Genomic DNA, 15282 nt, shown 5'->3' on the forward strand with positions numbered 1-15282 from the left:
GATCTAGCACATTTCCCAACCTCACAGCTTTCATTAACTCCTACACAGACCACAATGACTTTGCTTTTACTCTGTGGATGATCCTTCTTTAAGGATACAGTTGGATCAGATGCCATCTTGAAGTCTATTTCGTCCTGAATTCTCCTATGATTTGTAAAATGCTGATACATACTTAGATAAGGAATACATTATAATTTCACATTAAAACTAAACCCTGTAACCCCTTCTTAAAAAAAACCAAGGAATTTTTAAACCTGGACTGAATGGAAACAAATGCCAGTATCTACTTCTTGAGAGTTATTAAATCCAGCTATTTGCTCTTTCTTCTGGAGCACAAACATTCTGACAAATGAGACAATCACATGATCATACATTATTCTTTCCTCAGGCTCTGAAACTCAGCCTGCACCTGGAACAGATGCACAAGGAAGGGGAACAGAAGCATACAAAGATGGGTTCTAGGAAAAGTTGCATAAATGCTTTAAATCTAAAATGCTTAACACTGAATCCTAGAAAACACATATATCTGCACACATAAAAAGGTAGTGCTAGAACACACAAAGCCCAGCTGTGATCCACTAGATTAAGAAAGAGGCAGTGCATATGCAAATCTATTGCAGCCTTATTGTATTTTTGGAATAACACTACTCCTTATGGACCACACACTTCTATACTGAAAACCATCTGCTCCTGTATGACCTGCTGGGCACCATTACAGAGTTTGCCTAGTAGTAAATGTCTGATTTCTTCACATTTCTGTCTCCATACATTCGGAAAGTCCAGTTATACCCCAGACAGTTACCAGGACACATTCCTTTGTTTTCCTTTCTTACCTTCTCTCCACTAGAGTAGAAGAAATAACGCAATCGGACAATGTTACAATGATCCAACTTTCTCATAATCTGGAGCTCTCTGTTCTGAAACAAGAGAAAAGCAAACAATTAGAAAAACTGTCTGTGGAAAAGGTAAGTTACCATTGCAAGCACTTTAACATACAGATACAGAAGTTGAAAAACCAAAGAACAACTAAGTTGGAAATGCAACAGCTTTCACGTGTTTATCAGTATTTACTGCAATTGCTTTATTATTAAGAATATTGCCACCTTTGACTACATTTTCTTTCTAAACTAAACATCCAAAAATCCATCACGTAATTCAAGAATTACCTACTTGGATTATCAAAGTGTCAGTGGTAAAAGGCAAGAAGACATTCATTTTTATTTTTTTTCCCCTAATCTAATAATAATACAATATATCAACCAGAAGGATAGGAAGCCTATCCCATCTGAATACTGTAAAAATAATGCAAACATTGTCAAAGCAAACAACATTTCCACCTATATGCCCACCCTTCTCTACAGTGCAAAAGGTTTGTAACAAAAGATCCTTTCCCCTAACTTTCTTTTTGCAATACCAACATAAAGCACCTGAAATTGATTAGGTAACTCAACTTCCACTTCTGTTCAACCGAGGTTAAACCAGTTTAGACCACAGAATAACAGCATTATTCTCCCATTTTACACCAAGCTGAAAAAGCTGCTAAAATAAAATCAGTTCATAACATGCATGATAAACTGGGAAATTTACTGCAATATCTGTTGCATAAATAATGCCTGAACAAATGAAGGATCTTGCAGGTAAAAACAAATTAAGTTTTGAAATGCAGGTAGGAGTAAAAACAAGCAAGTAAAATTAGCACAGCTATGTTTGTCACACTTCATTCCACAGCTGTTGCTACAATACTTCTTTCCTCTAGTCACATTTACACATCGCTGTTTTTCCCTTCTCAATTAACACACAATCTGCAGCTACAAAAATAGAAGCTATTCCATTTTTTACTTTGATCGTGGGATTGCTAATCATGTATCCTAAAAGAACAAGAACTAATACACTAGACTAATTCACTGTTCTTTACTAGCATCATTAACTCTGGCCAAGTTCAGGAATACTTGGGAAGAGAACTCTTTAGCCACCACACAGTTTCACACTTAATTGCACAAAGCTAACACCCCCTTTGTGCAGTGCTGCTGTCAAAACAATGATTTCAGATTCTGTGTTATCAGAGGGTCACATACGGTGTCTGTCACTACAATTAATTATTAAGGAACTCCACAAGAACCACTCAGAGCTTCTAATGTCAGCAAGGCTACAAACTCTGCTTTTAATTCCTGTAAGCCATGTAGCCTTAAAAAAAAGAGGTGTTACATAAGATGCTGTATCATTAATCCTACCAACCCTGCCACCCGCTGACTGAAAAAATACTTCAGTATTAGCCAGCGCTTTACAAACACGAGTGACATCTCACACAGTTATCAGGTGGCAATTACCCAGCCAGTGGTTAAGGAGAAAGCAAGTCCCTCCCTGAGCCTGCCTGGCCTCTGAACAGATTAAGGCCTAAGACCATTCTGTAGATACCAAGACAGGCCTATTCTACACTGCAAGATGAAGAGAGAAAGTAAGAAAAAGCAAGGAGAGAGGCTTTAATATAGCTCCTAAAATCTTTTGGTGTGAATTTGTGGAAAAGGAGTACAGGCTTTACCACATCACCTCATCAATATGCCTCACATCTCACAGAGTAAAGCATTCTCCTGGTAGGAACAGGAGCTCACATATTCTCCACTTAGTCATTGTTTATTAAATCAAATTTTTTAAAAAGTCAATTTTGGGAGTCATGGCTGGGATTCCTGTGCTGCATAGCACAACTTGAACTTCAGATCAACAGAATCTCCTCCTTCTTGTCTTGTCCAAACCACTGCTGGCCATGGAGTATCTCCCTGGACCGTACAACATGGAGCAGATTTCAATTAATGAGTGAAAGCAAGGATGGGTCTAGATCCCACTGGTTACAGAATTACCTATTATGACACAAAATTAATTTCTGTTGTCTTTTACAGCATTTTACTATAGGACTAAACCTAACACTGCAAGTTCTAGCACTTGAAACAAATTCCACCAGCATTTCATAGCCCAATATATGGCAAGTTATCTCTTTTTCCCTTTCTCCTACTGACTGTGAGATGGGAATAATACTTTTTATCTCATGGATTTACTGGAACATAAATATGTTAAGCATTAATGTGCAAATATTATTTTGGCAATATCTCTACTAGCTTCTTAAAATACCCATACATACTCCAAGTCAGGTTATTGCTGCGTGTTCTTTAGATAGGGTGTACGTGCTGATTGGATACACTGGAAAAAAGAAATCAGCACAAGTTATTCTAATGCTAGGCTGAAGTTATATTTATACTCTGGTATCTCGTCCTAGCACAAGCAGAGTTTCTGCCTACTGTGACGCCTTGCACTTTGATCCATCTCCTTCGGCTCTCATCCTGACCATCTGCTGCAGCTGCACAAAGAGTGTTTCAAGAGGTGCTAATATCAGGGATAAGTCATAAACCAGTTACACAGTAACCTATATCTTGCATCCTGTGACTAGGCAGAAGGAAACATATCTAAACTGCAATCTTAGCCAAATAGTCACCTCAGCTATCTTAAAACCAAACTGATTTCTAACCACCACTCCCTGGTGGAGTTAAAACTGGAAATACTTGAACAATTGCAAAGCTCAAATTGGATATGGCAGGGGAACAGCTACTGATGTTCATGTTCAAGAATGACTTTTTTCTCAGATGAATGCTTCAAGTAGTCTCACTTTACCATATACTTCCCTGTACACATCTTAAATAAGTAACAACCTTTTCACATTAAGATGTGGGCTATTAAATACGAGTGCAGAATTGCATGGAGAGAAAGAGGAAATATCAGATTATAACCAGGGAACCTTTAGTGAATAGAACAGTGACAGATGTCATGCACCAAGTGCAAGAGACAAAATGCATGTCTAAAGACAATGCAAACTAAAAAAATTTCAAAACATGCTGATGAGAAAGGCTGACAGTGCACATGCAAAATACAGGGTAGATTAAAACCTAAGACTCATGCCTATCCTTAACTCATCATTTTTGTCTTACAAGAAACACGGATGCAAAGTCAAAGACTTGAAGAGAAGGAAGTTGTTATACTTTCCTGTTCCCCCACCCTTTCAACATGAAGGAAAGGGCTGAGTTTTCTAACTGAGTGAGTGTACCAGGCCTGGTAAGCACTGCAGAAAGCAATACCCTTCAGCACCAGCCTTGCCACAGCAGAGGACCCTGCAGACATCTGCTGCCACCAAAACGTGCGGCTGTGGCACACGTTCCTTTGAGGAGCCGCAAACCAATGGGACTATGAACAGATTACTCAGCAAATTTTCTGCAGTTCAGTTTCTTTATCTAAAATAGATTTCTTTATCCAGAAGGCAAAGGCTGCTGATGTGGACTGTTCTATGATCAGTACATTTAAGCCCTTCACTAACTATTGAAACAAATGCCATCTGACAAAACCCTGTTCATCACTTATGAAGACAACTTTCCTAGACCAGACTGCCTCTTATCTGTTCATTATATCGAAAAAAACTGGTTGCTCATCAAGGTTAAAGATTTGGTTAAAGATTGCCAAAACATCAGATTTATAACTTCAAAACACAGCCAATAAAGTTCATGCAGGAAGGTACATACCTTCTCTCTGAAGGTACGTTCCCAATCCCTCAGAGCTGTGCTAATGCTGCATGTGATACGATACCACCAAAGCAAGGTCATTTCTGCCTGTATTACTACTGTAATCTGCTATTACAAAAGACGATAACCATCACTCCCGGCCACATACACTCCCCTTCCTCCCCATCGAGGGATTTCTAGAGCTAAACCAGTTTGCATCCATCACTCTTAGTCGGAATCTTCGCTTCTCCCTGCCTCACACCTCCCCAGCCCCTTCTCCCCCCCCTTTATTCAGCAGAAGACAAAATGACTGGGTCATCAGAGATGAGGCTTTACGGACTTGCAAGTTCCTGAACTGCACTAGAGCAAATGACAGTGAAAGGCTTTGTACAGCTCATTCAGTATGACATTGTCAATATGCACCCAGTGAAGTGGAGAAATATAACCTGGATCTAGTTCAGAACAGAGTGCCTCAGTTTCCTTAGCTGAAGGGCATGCAGGGTTTTGATTCTTGTTTTTCTTCTGAATCACCTTTTTAAATTCTCAGCAAGGTTCTTTGAGGACTATGTTCAGAGCAGATGAAATGGGAGAAATTAGGAATTTATATATTTGCTTTCTGTTACACCAAGGACATGACCTGGTTATTTTAAACAGATGAAATTATGCATGTCTTGAACTTTTAGAGAAGATATAGTTTAGATAGAAAGGCAGGATAAGCTACCAGTCTAATTCAACAAGTACCCGCAGAATCACACTTCCAGCTTAAATCAAATAGGAACGGCAACTAAGGTTAATGTTTATTTTTGCACTTTTTAAAGTAATTGTTATTACTCTTGGTGTAACACCTTCAAATGATGAAGCGCAATACCTTGTGTTCTTCTATCAGATTGAAAAAATAGAAAATGGAGCAGAACTGCATGAACTGTGGCATTACAGATAGATAGAAGTAGCACAGGTAGATGCAAATTTCGCAGTATACACATTATACCTGCTCTTGTACGTGTCATGATTACTGTTTGCTCCTTTTGTCTGCTTCCAACATAATCTTCTCCATTTAACCACATTTCTTATCCTTCCCACAATGAAGAGGAAGAAGAGAAAGCCATGGGCAAACTGGGGAAGAAACCAGCTTCCAGCAGGAGGCATGAAGACAGTGATGAGCCAGCAGGTTCTTGCTTCTTCACCCCCTGCTTCTTCCCACTTCTACAGCCAGAATGACTCATCACATCCACTCACTCACCTACTGCACTGCTGAGCCTACCCTGACAATAAGCTCAGGCTGAAACATTGACAGATTCAAAGCATTTTTCATCCAGCAGCAAAAAAACTCTTTATTCTGACCCCCTCCCACCACAAGAGAAAGCCTGGACTCCAAGCACAGGGAAGCAGACACATGCTGAGAGGATTTTCAGTGTGATCCTAGACAACTTCGCTTGATGCCTTGCAGGAACAGCTGCTTGCACAACAATGAAGCCATCCCTCCTAAACCAAGCTTTGCAAAACTTACTGAATCAAAAAGACTCAAGACCACAGAGGATGCCATTGAAATAGCACCTTGCAGGTTACCAAGGGCTAACCCGGAATCACAAACCCCAGCATATTTAGCACATTTTCACTAATATTGTTACTAAAGCTCCAATCCTAGCATACCTGTGGTTTGTCCTAAGCTTAGCAGTCAGTCCACAAAATCCACGCTGTACCTCATCTTCTCTAAAACCTCCTGAAGTTGCCTGACCCATTCCTCCAAAGACAGATTTCAAACTCCATCAATCACAAAAGTGCTTTTAACACTGTCCTGCTGTCAGCACAAGTATTACAGAAACAACTCTCACTGAACTGACTTTACCAGATATTATGATAATTCAGGCATTTTACAGAATAAAGGCCAATTCCTACATCCATCTTGCCCCAATATATCACAAACGCTTCAGTGCTAGGACGCCAAGAAGTGCAAAAGTGTAACTACAGAAGCCTGGGCTGGGAATCTGTCCATGCTGGTCATCAATAGCTACCCACCCACTTTAAGTCTATTTTTTAGGCAAGCAATTTAACGCAGAGATAAATGTCAACAGGGATCACAGTTTTCCTCATTTACATTTGAGGTGTGGATTAGGACAAAGCCTCAGTCTCCCCTCCTGTCAGTCACGGCATATTTACAGCACCAGCAGATCTAATTTGGGGTGGTCTCCATTTTTAGCACACCTATTAGTCTCAAACTCACACAATCATGACCTTTAATCCAAAAATAGGGGACAATGCCAACAAACAAATACTATCTATTAAATATCTGCATCTATGACATACCAAGAGCTGTAATGACACAACACCCACCACCCAGTTCCTGCTGTCGCATCGATGACTGGTAAATTCTTGGAGCCCAGCAGGTCAGAAAGTCCACATACCCTGTCCTGGTGCAACCTCTACCAATGTGTAACATATGCACAGAAGCAGTTTTGAGGGTTAGCAATTGTAGAAACACTTTAAATTTATGACCCAAGAAGTCCCAGAAACATAGATCAAATACTAATTTATATATTGCTGACATTCTCAGATTCCCTAACGAAAACAAAAAACAAAGAAACAAAACTAAGAAAAAGAAACAAAAAATTGGTGATAGCCATCAGCAGTTTACAGTTCAAATACAGAACTGCTGCTTTAAATACCCTCACCCTCCACCCCTTCCTTATATCTCTTCCTGCTTGCCATTCACAGGAGTCCCAAAGGGAAAACCCAGAGGCTAAGTACCTATACAACACGAGAATAATGAATGCATGTGCACTGTGCCACACAAGGGGCATGAGCAGAGGAAGCTGCCAGGGGGTCCAAGATACAAAATGCTTGTGTATGCACTTCTGTGCAACTCGGCACATGGTGGTTGCATCATGCTCTACATAACCAGAAGGAACCAAAGGCTCCAAACCCAGCTACATCTTGCTATCAAGATCCACAACGCTGCCGCACTTTTCACTGTTTTTCACCCTGCAAATTCTGATAGTTAAGATCCCAAAGCAGCAAACGATAGAGGTGCACAGCACGGCTGCACTGCAAAGCGTTCCTGATACGCTGACCTGCAAACACCCAGAACGAGTCACAGGCACAAAACGCTTGCATCAGCTGTATTCTGTCCAAAATTTATTACTGAGCACAGTGACCTTCAGCCTTGGCAGGGGTACAGAGCAGGGCAAAAAGTGTCAGCTCTGAATGCAGCAGCAGCAGGCAGGACCGGCCTGAAGAAGCCGGTGGGCAGAGTGTGCTGGGCTGGAGCTGGAGCCAGGCCAGGGCAAGCTGAAGGCCCAGGCTTCAGGCAAGCATAGGTGGGGCCACCAGCACACTCCCAACCTGCAAATCCATGATTATTAACAGCTTGACTGAAATTAAAGAGCGAGCAGGGGCTGCAGGAGTCAAAAACATGCTTTCAACTAAAGAATAATGAGTGAAAAAAAAAAAAAAAAAAATCACACAGCTACCAAAAAAGTGGGCTAGTTTTCATTAGCCCCTTCAGAACCAGACAGATTTGAATCACAACCATGCAGTAATGAGTGAGCTGACAGGCGTGCTGGACGAAAATGTGAGCTACTAACACACACCTTGTTTTCACCTTATGAATTCCTTCTATTCTATTACTGCTCCCAATAAACACAGGCAATACATCCCTTCTCAGGAAGGGACCACATGCTCTCCAGTTCCTAACTCTTCCCCTAGATAGTCAGTAATGGCACATTATGTCAACAGCAGGCTGCTCTTTCCAAGGCAGAACACAGCCCTTAAGCAGACAACTTGATCTTCATACAGCTATTACACATAGTTTCCTATAACTGGAAACAGAAATGGCTTATTTGTGTTCTTAAGAGATAAAACAAGCCTTGATCTCTCCTGGGAGAACAGAAGAAAAAAAATCTGACTTTTCTTTCCTTTTCTTCCTGTATCTCAGCAGTTAATTGAACAGTGGAAGACAAATTCATTAGCTCACTGTAGCCTCTTTGAGTGGAAGTGAAGTTTAAGAGCCTCTCAGGGACTTAATACCAACTCTAAATTCTTTCCAGCTTGGGAAGCTTGAGACCAAACTTGGAAGACAAACTGATTTCCAGCATCACGTCGCTTCTAGACCACAACCTGAAATTCACTGAATCATTTTTAAGTGGTTGTTTCAAATACTGTGACCTGATAAACAGCTCAGTTCTACACTTCTATTCTATAACATCTGCTGTGCTCTGCCAGTAGCAGCTCCAGATGCAGGAGGAATTGCAGTGTATCCAAGATAAAAGTTAGAAAACCAGACCTAAGTCTGAAACTCAGAGAGATTGCTCAAGTCCATTACAAGATTGAAATAAAGTGCAGTAGAAGAAGAATTGAAAGAAAATGTATTCTGTAAAAGGCAGCCCTATGCTTTCAGAGATAATAATAGCCATTCTTTTTCAATGGAAGCACAGAGGATCTCTGTTAAAACACTCTTAGAGTAAAAATCCTTTTCCTTTCATAGAAATAGCAGTCAGATTTTCCCTCATGTTTTGATTTTTAACTCTTTAACTAAATAAGAAAGTAAGTATAAAAATGCCTTTAACATCAGTCCTCAGGGAGTCTGGAACATCCATAGAACCTTACACCTGCAATCATAACCAGAACAGGTTGCAATTAATCTACTAATCAAATAGGTTCCAATCTCCCACGGGCATAAGACATTTGCTGGGTTGCTAATCACTATGTTATTAAACATTAATGAAATGTTTTATTACTCTTGGCCTTCTCTTCTTACATACGATGTAGCAGATGTTTCATGCAAACAGATTCCAAAGGACTTGCAAAACAAAAATAATTTCTCCTCACCATTAAAAATATAAATATATATTTATTTAGGGAACAGGTAAGTACTGCTTCCAATGTTTATTTTTTCTTTGTGTCAGGCCTATTGCTACATGACATGAAAAAGCCTGATGTTAGAAGTCGTGTGGGGCTTTTATTTCAATCCAAATTACTCCCTCAGACCTGAGAGACAAGGTTCAAATTAGAAGACACAAAAAAGGGAAATGATGGGTGGAGACTGAGCAAGGAGTAAAGGGAGAATGGATCTGGCAAGTGGAATTAGCCTGCAGATGATTATTTGCCCAGCAGAATTAAATTTTCAAAAAGTACAATTTCTTAATAAAGAGCTCCCAAATAACTAAGCTTTCAAAAGCATAAGCATCCCCTGCTGAATCCAGAGGTTGGGCAGCTCCTCCTCTGGGACTGGGAGAATGGGAGAGGAAATTGGCCCAACTCCAGCAGTGAAGTTAAAATTGGATCTTACACACCGTACCTTGTGCACACACAATAAGCTTTTCTCCTCATATCCACATTGGTCTCCCCACCCCCTGGTTTGCTAAGTTTGTCATGAGCAGATAACAAAATTTATTAGCTATTGCTATAACTAAGAAAACCATCACATGTGAATACCATGTCTAAGATAAATCTAAAATAATATACTCTACCAAATTTCAGATGATAGCCTGACATATAAGAATGTTTCAACACTCCTTCAGAGTTTTATACATAAAACCAATTCAAGCTTCCCCAAATATATATCTTTATATTAAAAGGCAACAGCACATTCTTTCCAGAGCTGCAGCATAATTTCACCAGTTGACCTTTGCTAGAAACAAGCAACCTATCATACACTTGGAAAGGGAAAGCCAGCTATGTCAAAGTACAAATTTACTATAAGCTGTTGAAGAATTAGTGTTCCAAGTTTGATAAAACAGGTTATCAGACTTTGTGCTTGAGGGTTTTTTCCTTAGTCAGCATTACTGCTTTTCAAACATTGTCCCATTTTTCAAGAAATCATTTCCTTCGACGAAAGGGTGTCAGAGCACTAAAATGAAAAGATTAGGAAATCTTCCCATTTACTTCTAGCCTAAATTGCCCCAAAAGAAAAAGTACAGAGAAAAGCAAGTTTTAGTAACTATTTGCATAACAAGGTGTTTTTAAATGACATATTTAAAAGCAGAGACACGGCACTATGATTAGATTCACAACTTGCTCACACTGAAAAGGAATAGAGATCTCCAAAAAAAGAAAGGTGCAGGAAGAAATTAATTTCATATGCCAGGTGAACACCATGAAATTAAAATGGCACACTTTTAGCAAATTTCAAAAGGCTACACTACCACCTCATAGGCTTCCAGTTTCAGAGTTTCCCAAGCACTAGATCCAGCTGAACAAATTCAGGGCAGGGGCAACCTAATTACCGTGAAGGCCAGTCCTTCTCTCCCCAGTATGCACAAAAGTCATAGAATCACGGAATGGTTTGGGTCAGCAGGGACTTTTGAGATCACCTATGTCCAACCTCTCTGCCATGGGCAGGGACATCTCCCATTACCATGTTGCTCAGAGCCCCATCCAACCCAGCCTTGGATATTTCCAGGAACGAGGCATCCACTTTTTCTGGGCAGCCTGTTCAAGTATCTAACCACTTGCACAATGAAGAATTTCTTTTTAACATCTAATCTAAACCTAACCTCTTTCAGTTTAAATCCATACCCCCGTGTCCTATCATACACACCCTTGTAAGAAGTCCCTCTCCAGATCTATTATAACCTCCTTCAGGTGCTGGTAAGCTGCCCTAGGATCTCCCTGGAGCCTTCTCCAGGCTGAACAGACCCAACTCTCTCAGCCTGTTTCTACAGGAGAGCTGCTCCAGGTAGCTTTGTGAGCATCCCGACTTCCATCTTGCTTCCAGAATAAAATGAGAACTTGAACATAACCCTGTAGAAAGTCAACAGAAGAGAACCACTGCAAACAAGAGACTGAGGGAACAAAGATGATTTAGACCAATCACGGCGTGACATCATCCAAAGGTTTGTCAGCAGCCATCACCAGATGCCTCCAAGGAAGTTCCTAGTCATCTGGAACCCTAAAACCTGAAGACATGGATATTTAACTTCTCTTTACTGAACCAGTAAGTTGTTTCCAAAAATACAATTGTAGAAGATCAGAGGCTCAATGCAAGTCAATCACAAATTATGTCAGAAATTGTTTCCTACACCACCTACCACCTTTTCAATGGACTCTGCATTATTCTGTACTTAACATATAGTGCAAGAGAGCATTCTCATAAGCTAATTCATTAAAACATCCACTGTTAATAATAATGCAAGTGGCAGAACCTTCACTGACCTTGCCAAATATTTCCCACTACGAGATCTTATTTTCATGGCTTAAGAAGATCTCCCACTACACACATCATGCAAAACAGACATGCTGTGGAGATGACCAGGAGTTGAGTAATGATCCTGCCCCTCTACTCAGCTTCACTAAGGTCACACCTGGAGTGCTGTGTCCAGTTCTGGGTTCCTCAGTCCAAGAGAGACATGCAGCTCCTGGAGTGGGTTTAGCAGAGGGCAACAAAAATGATGATGGTACTGGAGCATCTCACTTATGAGGAATGGCTGAGGGGTCTGGGCCTGTCCAGCCTAGAGAAGAGATGACTAAGAGGGGACCTCATCAGTGTAAGTACCTGCAGGGAGGGTATCAAGAGGATGGAGCCGGGCTTTTCTTGGTGGTGCCAAACCACGAGACAAGAGACAATGAGTAGAAACTGATGCATAGGAAGTTCCACCTGAATATGAGGGAAGAACTTCTTTACTGTGCTGTTAACGATGCACTGGAACTTGAGTATCTCCCTAAATGGAAATACTCAAGAATCATTTGGAAGCAATCCTATGCCATGTGGTCTGGAACGTCACTGCTTGAGCAGGGATACTGGAACAGATGACCCACTGTGGTCCCTTAAAACCTTGCTCACTTTGTGATTCTGTGAATTCTTTCATGTTTTGTTGAAATCAAACTTTCTACAAAGATGCTAAAAACCTTTTGCATTCAAAATCCCGACAGTATGAAATAATGAAGATTACTCTCTGCTGAGGATGTGATACTGCCTGCCTTGCTTATGTAAGCAAGACAGTATCGCTCCCTACACATTCTGCACTCAAGGTTAGGTTAAAACAAGAGTCATTGTATCTTGTGCTCATTGTCTACTTACATTCAGGAAAATTCAAATTAATTCTAAAGGTGAATCAGTTAAAACTTTCTACATTGTTTAACTGGACAGCCAAATTCAGAAAGGTCTCAGACACACGTATTTCTTTAGGAAAGTTCATTACCTACTCAAGAAGTCAGCTACAGCATTATCACCCACAAGCAGATCTATGCAGACAAGCCAGTAGGACAGCATGCCACAGCTCAGTGCTCCACCAGGAAGGGAATTTCTACTACCACCTGCACACAGCATTGTGCTTTTAGACTGTGTACAGGCTGCTCCCACTAGCAAGAAGGATTCTTTCCAAGAGATATTCATCAGTTTAAATCCAAACAAGAGTCCTTGCACTGTTTATCCTTCCTGCTAATTGATGGCCTTCATGCTGCCACAGAAATTGTTCAATGAATACACTCTCTTATGCCTCCAACACTCCAGGCAACCCTCAACATGCCCTAGTTTTTCCTATGTCTCATACTACTTTCTTGTCCTACTAGATCTGTTAGCCCTGCGTGAAAGCAGATAACCTTTATGCCTGTTCTGCAGTTACAGAAACAGAGTCATTGCCTACCAGGAAATCCAGCATACTGCAATCCATGTCCTTTCTTGCCCTTATGTTGACTTCATTAAAAAAGGGGAAGAAAAAAAAAAAAAAAGCTAGCACCAAGGTCCTGAGTATTTGTTGTGGCTCTTCAAATACTGGCTCAAATCAACCTGTTGTGGTTTCCTGCACATCAGGAAAGAACATTTCCATTCCATATGTTCTCATACTCCTGCTTTTGCAGATATCTAAACGACAAGTAGATAGGGTAAATAAATCAAGTATAATCATGGAACCTCCAGGTTTCACAGACAGGCAATTCTAGTACAGATTACTGTTATACACTACTAGAAGACTCTAACCTAGAAAGAATATAGAACCACTTTTAAAAAACTACAGAGCTTCTAATACCATTGCCTCAACTAAAGATTATTATCAGTTGTTGTAAGCTATTACCACCTTCTAATTTTATAACTCAGAATTGCTCACTATTTATAAAGTATGTTCAGCAGGGCACTACAAAGTAAAGAAGTATTATCCTTATTTTTAGGAATTCTTCAGAAAGCTGTGCTCACCTTAGTTCTCCTGCTCTACATCCTGTTACGCCTGCCAGACTTCATCTGAAATGTGCTTACAAAGTTGATCAGCATCAGAAAACAAAGCAAGTCCATCCAGGTAAGATAGTGAACTGAATCTTCCTAATGTTTTCTAGCCCATGCACTACATTTTGGAGTAGCAAACTGCTATGTCCTCATTTCCACACCTGCACACTTACTACTAATTCCCAGGGTAGTCAGCAACACATCTTTTTAAAGGTTCCTCTATTATTTAGCAGCAAACCTGAATTTTCAACTAAAGTGCCCACAGGCAATGTCAACATCCACTATGAAGTTTTACTCTAAAAAGGAAAAAAATAAAAGAAAGGAAAAAACCCTCTTCTGTCCACTTGCAGCAAGAGCACTGCAACCAGTGGACAGCTCAGCAAGCAGTATTCATGTCTCACTGCAACACCCATATAGGTTGCAATGTCCCCCTTTAGGGACTAAGCAGCCTGCAACAAATTACTTCATTTATAATCTATCAACATGCCTACACTGTTAAACTCATCTGGTATCAATGAGATGCCTGTATTCAAGCCCAAAAAACTTGGTACAAGCTTCATGACTCAATGTGCCTGCTGAGATTGAAGGAAGATTAATGCAAAAGGGCCTACCAACTCAGTCTGATAAGCAGATCCTTGGACAAATCTTTGAACAGGAAAAAAGAAGATTAATCTTTAAAAGACATCAAGTTATAGATTTTGTCTTCATCATCTGAAAGCTTAGGAGGGAAAACAAGGAGCTTTTTGTGACAGGGTGACTTCTGAAATAAAAAAAAAAAAAAAACCCTGAAATTAGATCCAGCTGTTGTTTTCCACATGCATTGTTATGCTTCAGTGATTCAGACTGGATGTTTGCATTTTGACTAGTTAGCTCAGGACCTTAGTAGTCTAATCACCATGGCTGGGGCTTTCAAAGGAACAGCACAAATGAAGATATGAAATGAGCACCTTTGTTGGGCCTGTAACAATTACACCTGGCTTCAAATCTTAGAAGAACTAGAGAATATAGATGTCTGTAGTCTGCTTATTTGCATCATGACACATATAAGAGCGTCCATTACTCATCTCGGTTCACTGTAGTAAGCACTACACAAACAAAAACCCACCCTGAAGAAAGCAGACTGCCTTCTCCTTAGTTAAAAGTCTGTAACATATATTTAAAAATATGATAAACATCACACCTCACATTTCACCTTGAAGAAGAGTGAGTCCCTTCTTTGCTCCTGGCCAAAAAAACATTACAAATGCTCAAGGACCACTTCCTTGACTCACTGTATTTTAAAAGAAGTATCAACACCATGCCAAAGCATCATGGACTGTAACTAGAATGTTCTTTAAAATGGTTCTTGTTGCCTTTCCAGAAACATTTCTTATTTTGGGTTATTATGTGATACAACTCCTACAAAAACACTCCAATAAAAAACAGATTTGTTTTTATTTCCTGCGGTAGATCATACAGGAGAGTCTAGGTCATCCAACAAAACCTCAGTCTACTTTATCCTTCAAATTTTATCTTCCAATGTTCCAAATGGACCACAATTCACTGCATTATGCAGACAGAAAATGTGATGGAAAAAACAAAATGGAACAAAAA

At 40.2% G+C, this 15282-nt stretch overlaps 1 protein-coding gene across 2 annotated transcripts in view; it reads right to left on the reverse strand.

The window, feature by feature from the left end:
• GSK3B (glycogen synthase kinase 3 beta) overlaps positions 1-15282 on the reverse strand; it is a 148931-nt gene that overhangs the window by 68145 nt on the left and 65504 nt on the right. For both annotated transcript variants that reach the window (XM_059838086.1, XM_059838085.1), the window contains exon 3: positions 834-917. In XM_059838086.1, coding sequence (XP_059694069.1) covers positions 834-917 — 84 coding nt within the window. The remainder of the gene's footprint in view (positions 1-833; positions 918-15282) is intronic.

The sequence above is a fragment of the Haemorhous mexicanus genome, chromosome 2 (assembly GCF_027477595.1).
Source record: "Haemorhous mexicanus isolate bHaeMex1 chromosome 2, bHaeMex1.pri, whole genome shotgun sequence".
NCBI lineage: Eukaryota > Metazoa > Chordata > Aves > Passeriformes > Fringillidae > Haemorhous > Haemorhous mexicanus.